The sequence below is a fragment of the Alosa sapidissima genome, chromosome 9 (genome assembly GCF_018492685.1).
Source record: "Alosa sapidissima isolate fAloSap1 chromosome 9, fAloSap1.pri, whole genome shotgun sequence".
NCBI lineage: Eukaryota > Metazoa > Chordata > Actinopteri > Clupeiformes > Clupeidae > Alosa > Alosa sapidissima.
In genome coordinates, this window is record NC_055965.1 from 35,986,691 (window position 1) to 35,996,690 (window position 10,000).

The 10,000-nt window shown below is 44.9% G+C and overlaps 1 protein-coding gene across 1 annotated transcript in view; it reads right to left on the minus strand.

Moving 5' to 3' along the window:
• Positions 1–10,000, minus strand: part of gaa2 (alpha glucosidase 2) — a 25,257-nt gene that overhangs the window by 5,566 nt on the left and 9,691 nt on the right. The window contains exons 9-15 of the mRNA XM_042104132.1: positions 9,901–10,000; positions 8,790–8,900; positions 7,656–7,769; positions 5,394–5,478; positions 5,012–5,129; positions 3,988–4,121; positions 1,250–1,401 (exon numbers count right to left, since the gene is read on the minus strand). The exon at positions 9,901–10,000 is cut by the window's right edge and continues 32 nt beyond it. Coding sequence (XP_041960066.1) covers positions 1,250–1,401; positions 3,988–4,121; positions 5,012–5,129; positions 5,394–5,478; positions 7,656–7,769; positions 8,790–8,900; positions 9,901–10,000 — 814 coding nt within the window. The remainder of the gene's footprint in view (positions 1–1,249; positions 1,402–3,987; positions 4,122–5,011; positions 5,130–5,393; positions 5,479–7,655; positions 7,770–8,789; positions 8,901–9,900) is intronic.

Sequence of the window (10,000 nt, forward strand, 5' to 3'; positions counted from 1 at the left end):
AATCACTGTACTGGAGGTCGTTTCTAGAAAGCATCGTTTGCTAACTTGCGTCGCAACCTTGGTAGTTCGCTCCATCGTTCTTGGATTTGGTGTTTCTAGAAAGGGTAGTTTGAACTCTCAATCGCAAACAAGGACGCAAAGTTCGTTCGTTTGAACTACTGCCCCTAGGCAGTCGCACGTGTCGTTCCTTGGTAGTTCCTGTTGGTGTCCGGAGCGCCTAACCAAAAATCACAACCGCCTAACCAAAATTTGCGAAGTGGATGTTTATCTCATGACTCAATGATTAATCTATCCTGTAGCTTAATTTTGATGAAGACACTGCTCCCCTACTTGGCTCATTCTTGCTATTTATGTTAATTCAAGTATTGCCTTGCTTTTAGTATTATAATCTTCACAGACCTGCATCAGCAGTGACAAATGGTGTAGTGGCTAAAGCAGATGACTTATTATCCCAACGTTGTAGGTTCGATTTTCTGATGTGAGATTGTCCTCTTGCTTCTCGCTACCTGCAGGTGAACTAGTGTGACACGTAGATTCAATTGTTTTTGACTGATGTATTGTACCTATGGTCTCTCGATGTAGAGTAACTATATACATAAATATGTATGGTCAAAACCTATTGTTGTGTCTCGTAGGCCTACTCTTACTCAGAGATAGGATGCGAACTCCGGCCGAGCGTGCAGTGCACCAACGCGCTGCCGTTAAGCCACGAGACAGTTGATAACCTATGGGATACCCAGATATTTGTCCAGGCTATATATTTTTTCCAACACATAGATATTTAACACAAATAATGACTCCTATTGGTCTGCTTAAGTTAACTGTTTTATATGCTTGCAATAGGTTTAGGTTTTGGCTGATGGCAATGACAATAACAGCATTAATCACTCGGTTTAGATTAGAAACATGTTGACATAGGCCGTGACAGAACATTTCTAGGGGGTGGGGTATTACACATTGTCACCGTTTCCACCAATGATATGTATCGCTGCATCATCAATAACGTTGTTGGAACTACAGTGTTCGAACGTCGGAGGTAGCGAATTGCGACACAGGTACGATGCTTTCTGGAAACAGGTGTAACAGTGTCGTTGTTTGGTCGCAAGTTGCGTCGTACCATGGTGGTTGAGCAACGTCGTTGCTAACTTTTCTAGAAACGACCCCCTGGTCTGGTGTGTGTGTGTGTGTGTGTGTACCTGTGCGTTCATGTCGTTGTGATTGCGGGTGAAAGGGTAGTGTGTGTGTGTACCTGTGCGTCCATGTCATTGTGATTGCGGGTGAAAGGGTAGAAGGCCCCTAGCTGGGTCCAGCGCACACACAGCTCCTCGTTGGTCTGACCGGAGAAGCCACAGATGTCCGCCCCCACCAGCGGAATGCCCAGGAGGTTAAAGGTCAACATGCCTGTGACCGTTATGGCAACCACCGAGGGACACACAGTGAACAGGACACACACACACACACAGTGATAAGGATAAGGACACGCATGAATCATCATTTGGGAAATACAACAGGCCAACCCCTCACACACACACACACAGTGATAAGGATAAGGACACGCATGAATCATCATTTGGGAAATACAACAGGCCAACCCCTCACACACACTCACGACCCCCCTGTGCCCCTTCATGTCCTGGCCTGGTTAGGCTAATTGCATTATTAGGTGCACCTGTATTTGGAGGTGGGGCTACAAAACTCTCTCTCTCTCTCTCTCTCTCTCTCTCTCTCTCTCTCTCTCTCTCTCTCTCTCTCTCTCTCTCTCTCTCTCTCTCTCTCACTCTCTCACTCTCTCACTCTCTCTCTCTCTCTCTCTCTCTCTCTCTCTCTCTCACTCTCACTCTCAGGGGGTCAGGAATTGAAGGGTTAGCTTCAGCCAGTTAGCATGGCATTTGGCCGCCGACATTTTTGAAAACATGGCGTTACATGGTTGCAACTTCCGGCACCAGTTTTTACATGCTGATTGGTAGATGACAGCTCATGCACGAGTTTAGTGTAGGGCACGAGCGTCCTCGCGCGTCCATGTTGGTTTGCATTTCTGGAAGACGACAAATAAAACAACTAACTACTTCGATTAAACTACTGATACTTGACTTAATGCCTACATGACAAAATACGATGTTAATGCAAATGAACAGCAAACTCTGAAATATAGCCTGAAATGAGATGTTATTATCATTGAGACAACAGGGGACCAGGGGTATATAAAAAAAATCCCATTGTAGCTTACAGCAGCCGACTATTTAGGTTAAGTTTATAACGTTGTGGCACCAAGCGTCTTCTGCCCCACGGCTTGCGCGCGAATGTAGTTTTGTTGGTAAACTGGAAACCCATCAGAGCAGCCGCTCCACAAAGTGCGAAGGAGATTGCTCTTCTCCGCAACCCTGTCTATCACGTCATCAGCATCCAAGTTCATTATAGGACCTCTTTCTCTGTCGCCATCAGCATAAAGGCCTCCAAATTATCCTGTGACAATCGTGTCCTTAGGCGATTCTTGATGAATTTAAGAGTGGAAAAACTCTGTTTGCATGCCACTTGAGTAGGCTACATGACAGTGTTAGTAGGAATTCATTTGCTAACCATACTGTATAGTTGTAGGCACAGGTAAAGAGGTTTAACTGCTGGAGAAGCACCTTCACTGAATTTAAGCAGACATTCTCTTATGTTTCGAAGTGCATTTGGGGGGAGTTTATTAGCTTTTATAAGGGGAAACTTCCGAGGATCAAGGCATGCTAGATCGGCAATTCCCCGTGCTGAAGGAAGTAGACGCATTTGGTTTTGAAATTCCCGAAAGTCATTGCTTCATGTAGCCTAATTTTTATAAACCAATAATAAAATAAAAGATACAGGCAGCATATTTATTGTATTCCAATTTCAAACAATGCACTTTTAAATAATTTGATTGAATAAGGTTACAAAAGAATGTAGACTCATGTCTGGTATAAATACTGATCAGTTTCCTACTATGAAGGAGGAAAAGGGAGTTAGAGGTAAACGGCTGATTCGAAGCCATGGAACACTATTGATGCTTGATAGTGGGCCGAGAGATATTGTAAAACCGTCTTTACGATAAATGGGCCGCGCAAACCCGACAAGCATGCCGCTCCGTGATTGGCCGGCCCAAACAGCCCACGAGGGGCCGCGGCCCTTCTGGCATCTGCCCATATGCCAGACCGTCCAGTCCGTCACTGATGACCATACACTTTGGCAGATGCATAGCAATGACCTATATCCAATTATTAGCCTACTCATTGCGTTGTGTATGAAGACTATTTTAAAACGCACAGGCTGTAGTTCTGTAGAATGCAACGTCTGGATCATATAACCTGTCTCCCCAAGTGATTTGAAACTAAACAAATGTCAATGACTTATTTCGTTTGCTTTCTTGCAACATTGACATGATTAGGCTATGCATTTGATTTAAATGTTCAGGCTGCCAGTCGAGGCAAAAGCCAAATATCCAACAACAGTTGCAGACTCTATGCCTGCTCGAACCACAATACCCGAGGGATGTGCGCTTCTATCGGAAGTTTAACTTAATCGGAAGCGTTGGCTTCATTTCGTCTGCCTGCAAATGTAGCCTAGGCTTAACAAGATGCAAATTCACACTGGGTGCAGCAAAAATCCCAGCTATCCCAGCTATCCACACGTTTCTTACATACCAAGAAATATTACTCTTGTTCTCTCAATTCTCTAACATACTGACACGTTCACTGCATCCACGCAGGCACAGCATTACATACCACATTTTATTCCCCTAGATATTCGTTGCTTATAATTTTGCTCTATTTTCAATAAATTATCTTTTTAATTAAACATTTGTCGTTGTCTCCCTTTATGTTGCGGTCTGTGAACGAGCTGGCCGTAACACACACACACACACACACACAGTGAACAGGACACACGTGAATCATCATTTGAGAAATACAACAAGTCATTTGAGCAATTAAGAGCTTATTTATGTGTGTGCACGTGTGTGTGTGTGTGTACCTGCTATAGAGGTGTACAGGTCCTTCCATTGGCTCCTGTTGTCTCCTAACCAGTGGCCAGAGTAGCGTCCCTGACTTGGGAAAGTGGACCGGGAGATCACAAACGGCCGCTTCCCCACAATCCTCTCTAGGGCACTACACACACACACGCACACGCACACGCACGCGCACACGCACGCGCACGCGCACGCACACGCACACGCACACACAAGACAGAGCGAGAGAGAGAGAGAGAACAGAAACAAAACAACCAAAACATTAACAAATGAAACACATATGTACAGTAATCGCATGTTGAATTCAATAGTAATCATAATCAAATAGGTAATCGCATGTTGAATTCAATAGTAATCATAATCAAATAGGTAATCGCATGTTGAATTCAATAGTAATCATAATCAAATAGGTAATCGCATGTTGAATTCAATAGTAATCATAATCAAATAGGTAATCGCATGTTGAATTCAATAGTAATCATAATCAAATAGGTAATCGCATGTTGAATTCAATAGTAATCATAATCAAATAGGTAATCGCATGTTGAATTCAATAGTAATCATAATCAAATAGGTAATCGCATGTTGAATTCAATAGTAATCATAATCAAATAGGTAATCGCATGTTGAATTCAATAGTAATCATAATCAAATAGGGAATCGCATGTTGAATTCAATAGTAATCATAATCAAATAGGTAATCGCATGTTGAATTCAATAGTAATCATAATCAAATAGGTAATCGCATGTTGAATTCAATAGTAATCATAATCAAATAGGGAATCGCATGTTGAATTCAATAGTAATCATAATCAAATAGGTAATCGCATGTTGAATTCAATAGTAATCATAATCAAATAGGTAATCGCATGTCTATACTTTGTATATCACATTGCACTTTTCTGATTGTTTGCACTTCTGCATTTCGTTGTCTTTGTACTTGTACTCTGCACAATGCCTGTGTGTGCATGCGTGTGTACGGATGTACCTTGAAGAGGCCTTTGCGTGCGTGCGTGCGTGCGTGCGTACCTTGAAGAGGCCTTAGCCTCCATGAGGCCATACAGGCTGTGCAGGTTGTAGTGTGAGGAGAGCTTCTGACGTGCTGACGCACATATGGTCTTAGAGCGGAGGGACCCACCAAGAACACCTACAGGAGAACAGACACAGACACACACACACAGACGCACGCGCACGCGCACACACACACACAGACACACACACACAGACAGTTTAACACAGGAACCCACCCAGAACATGTGTGCTACAATAACAAAGACAAGTTAAAGAAAGCGATTCAAACAGTTTTATGTAATGATAGTCAAGTGCAAAACACACACACAGAGTTTAACACATCACAAAATCACACACACACACACACACACAACACAGAGTGAGAATGTATTAAACTAACCAGGTGTGTATGGAGGTGCATCAAACGGGGTCTCTGGGCAGCCATTCAGAGAGCCGTCCACAAAGTTAGAGGGTTCATTCATATCCTAGAGGGGGGGAGAGAGAGAGAGAGAGAGGGAGAGAGAGAGAGGTGTGTAGAGAGAGAGAGAGAGTAAGAGTTGTAGAGAGAGAGAGAGAGAGAGAGAGAGAGTGTGAGAGTAAGAGGTGTAGAGAGGGAGGTGTATGTAGAGAGAGAGAGAGAGAGAGAGAGAGAGAGAGAGAGAGAGAGGTGTAGAGATAGAGAGGGAGAGAGAGAGAGAGGGGAGAGGAGAGAGAGAGAGAGGGGAGGTGTAGAGAGAGAGAGAGGTGTAGAGAGGTAGAGGGTAAAGCTCCGAAACGAAAAAAAAAAAAAAAACTGTCTTTTAAGATATCTAACAGGGGAGCAAGGCATTGAGGCATGTCCCAATCGTATGTACTGCTCAAAAAAATTAAGGGAACACTTCAATCATACAATGGATCCGTACTCTGACACTGTAAAGCACTCTGAGCACAAGCAAAACTGTTGAGGCGAGTGTTTTATTTAGCAAGAATTGTCAGACATTCTGTGAAAGAAGTTTGAGAATTGAGAAAAGGGTGGAAGGTTTCAAAAAATGTGTTTAACAATTGTGGAAAACTGTAAATGTTCCCTTAATTTTTTTGAGCAGTATATTTCTATAACATGCCGCCTTCTAATGTAAAAAGGTGTGTTTTGAGCCTGATTTTGAATAGTGTGATTGAAGGGGCATTTCTGATGTCAAGTGGCAGTTGTTTCCACAGCTGAGGGCCAGCAACAGAAAAGGCTCTGTCCAGTGTTTCCCACAGAATTTAATTCTATTTGTGATTGTAGGTTTCTAAATTAGCACAGCGTGGTTATGATGCAGGTTTAAGCACAATTTAGCCTGTCAACTTTTATGCCAACAACTGCAGGATTGTTATTTTTTTCTTTAAACGTGCATGTAGGTTGTTGAGATACAAGGAGAGCCTATGCAAAGGTGCACATAGCTCTACTATAAACTAATTCCATCCCATTTAAATAGTACAACATGGAAAATCATTGTGTGGTGGTCAGTGTTGATATTGTGGTGGGCCGCCACAAATAAGTCAATGTATGGGAAACACTGCTCTGTCACCTTTTTGCTTAAGCCGGGACCGTGGGACATGAAGGAGGCCTTGGCTGGAGGATGTGAGGGACCTGGGGGCTTCATGGGGATGAATGATATCAGCTCTGTAGCTGGGGGCCAGGCCATGAGGAGCCTTAAAGACCAACAGCAGTATTTTAAATTGTATCGTTGACTGGACTGGAAGCCAGTGCAAGGAGGCTAGGACAGGTGTAATATGTTCATGCTTTTTTGTGTTGGTGAGCAGCCTAGCTGCTGCATTTTGGACCATCTGAAGCCGTGCCACCAATAGTCTAGACGGGAGGTTATGAAGGATGACTTTTTCCTGATCATTGTATGATATAATCTCCAAACTCAAGTCTGTTCTTCTTAATTGATAAAAACTAGTCTTTACAACAGATGAGATTTGCTTGTCCAGGTTAAGATGAGTCAAACACCCAGGGTACATGCATGGGACTTCACATAGGGGGCAAGGGGACCAAGGTTGGCAGGGATGGAAGTTTTGGATTTTGAAGGCCCAAAGACAATAACGTCCTTTTGTTATAATTTAACTGATGGAAGTTGTTAGCCATCCAGATTTTAATTTCAACAGTCTAAAAGAGGCTGCATGGAGTTGCCGGATTATTAATAAATATTGAATGTTCTGATGATGTTACACAGGGGGAGCATGTACAGGCAGAAAAGTACTGGACCTAAAATGGATCCCTGGGGGACACCATAAGACACAGGGGCTCTGAACTGTGCTCTGATGTGGTTCATTTTCTCAGTAAAAAAAACTTCAAGAACTCTTCACAGCTATTGGTAGATGCCTCGACCTCTGGAGAGACTTGGTGGTTACCAATTGAGTTTATGGTGTTAAATAAGATTCTAGGGCTATGGGAATGTTTGCTTATGATGTCAGAGAAATGCTTAGTGTTGACTTTTTTTTAGCTGCACCTTGGAAAATGGTCATTTCTGAATATTTCTAGAGAGACTAGAAGGTGATCTTTTTTCACGCTCAGCTCTTCGGCAAACCTAGATGAATCCTTCATGCTACCTTCAACGACCGTGTGTGACCGAGTGTGAAGTGTGTGTGTGTGTGTGTGTGTGTGTGTGTGTGTGTGAGAGAGAGAGAGAGAGAGACTCACGATCCACAGCCCGTCAAAAGGTACAAGCGCGTGGAACTTCTGTAGGTTCTCGAACCACCACTCCTGAGTGACCGGGTCAGTGAAGTCTGGGAAAGCCGTCAGACCAGGCCACACCTAGCAGAGAGGACACAAGGGATTGGACAGACACTCAGGAAGAACAGCTCTGATTGGTTAAATTATTGTGCATGTACTGGGTGTATTTAGGATGCAAGCAACATAGTCAACTAAAGCTTAATTACTGTGTGTGTGTGTGTGTGTGTCATAGTCGAAGTGACTTCTCAGCCTCTGCTGTCCAGAGGCTCAGCTGACCCACAGGTGTGTGTGTGTGTGTGAGAGTGTGTGTGTGTGTTTGTTCTCTGCGGAACCTGCCCATACCCAGAAGGAGACAAAACACAGACATGAGCCATCTCCAACAGAGATCTGGACACAGGTCGACCTTGATATCCACAATCTGAAAAATGTGTGTGTGTGTAGGGAGTCAACACATAACACACACATGTTCAGGTCTGTGTGTGTGTGTGTGTGAGAGAGAGATACAGTACCTCCAATCTGCAAGGGGTGTGTGTGTGTGTGTGTGTGTGTGTGTGTGTGTGTGTGTGTGTGTGTGTGTGTGTGTGTGTGTGTGTGTGTGTGCGCAACTTGCCAATAAGTATATGTAGGGAGTCAACACATAACACACACATGTTCAGGTCTGTGTGTGTGTGTGTATAAGTATAAGTATAAGTATATATACTGTTTTGATCCCGTGAGGGAAATTTGGTCTCTGCATTTATCCCAATCCGTGAATTAGTGAAACACACTCAGCACACAGTGAGGTGAAGCACACACTAATCCCGGCGCAGTGAGCTGCCTGCTACAACAGCGACGCTCGGGGAGCAGTGAGGGGATAGGTGCCTTGCTCAAGGGCACTTCAGCAGTTCCTACTGGTCGGAGTTCGAACCGGCAACCCTCCGGTTACAGGTTCAAAGTGCTAACCAGTTGGCCACGACTGCCCCATGTGTGTGACTGTGTGTGTGTGAGAGAGAGAGATACATTACCTCCAATCTGCAAGGGTGTGTGTGTGTGTGTGTGCAACTTGCCAATGAGTGTGTGTGTGTGTAATTTGCTGATGTGGGTGAGTGTGTGCGTGTGTACCTTGCCAATGAGTGTGTGTCCATCAGAATCGTTAATGAACACGCCCCTTTTGATGCCCTCGTCAAAGGGCCAATAGGATCCAGATGGTTGAGTACTGCTGATACCTGGATCCTACAGAGAGAGAGGGAGAGGGAGGGAGAGATGGAGGGAGGGAGGGAGAGAGAGAGAGAGAGATGGAGGGAGGGAGAGAGATGGAAGGAGAGAGATGGAGGGAGGGAGAGAGATGGAGGGAGGGAGAGAGAGCACAAGGCAGGGATGGGGGGGGGGGGGGGGGTGTAGAGAGATAAAAACACATTGACTCCTAACATTTTTAGAACATTAAACAGTGTTCAATAACATTCACTGATACCTGGATCCTACAGAGAGAGAGAGAGGGAGGGAGAGAGATGGAGGAAGAGAGGGAAGGGAGGTAGAGGGAGAGAGATGGAGGGAGGGAGTGAGAGAGAGGGAGAGAGAGGGAGAGAGAGGGAGGGAGGGGGAGGGAGGGAGAGAGAGAGAGAAAGATGGAGGGAGGGAGGATAGAGGGAGAGAGAGGGAGAGGGAGGGAGGGAGAGAGATGGAAGGAGAGAGAGGGAGAGAGATGGAAGGGAGGGAGGTAGAGAGAGAGGGGAGGGAGGGAGAGAGGGGGATGGGGGGGGGGGGGGGTAGAGAGAGAAAAACACATTGACTCCTAACATCTTAAAGCATTAAACAGTGTTCAATAACATTTAATGACTCACAAAATCACCTCCATGTGGATGTACAGCACCTATTACTGGCCATGACAGTGTGTGTGTGTGAGTGTGTGTGAGTGTGTGTGTGTGAGTGTGAGTGTGAGTACCAGGATCATGACGTATTTCTGGTCGTGCCAGTGTAAGTCCTTCACAAGTGTGTGTGTGTGTGTGTGTGTGTGTGTGTGTGTACCAGGATCATGACGTATTTCTGGTCGTGCCGGTGTAAGTCCTTCACAAGTGTGTGTGTGTGTGTGTGTGTATATGTGTGTGTGTGTATATGTGTGTGTGTGTGTGTGTGTGTGTGTGTGTGTACCAGGATCATGACGTATTTCTGGTCGTGCCAGTGCAAGTCCTTCACAAGTGTGTGTGTGTGTGTGTGTGTGTGTGTGTGTGTGTACCAGGATCATGACGTATTTCTGGTCGTGCCGGTGTAAGTCCTTCACAAGGTCGGGCAGCGTGGCAAAGGCCACAGGGTCAAAGGTGAAGTCTCGCGTCCCG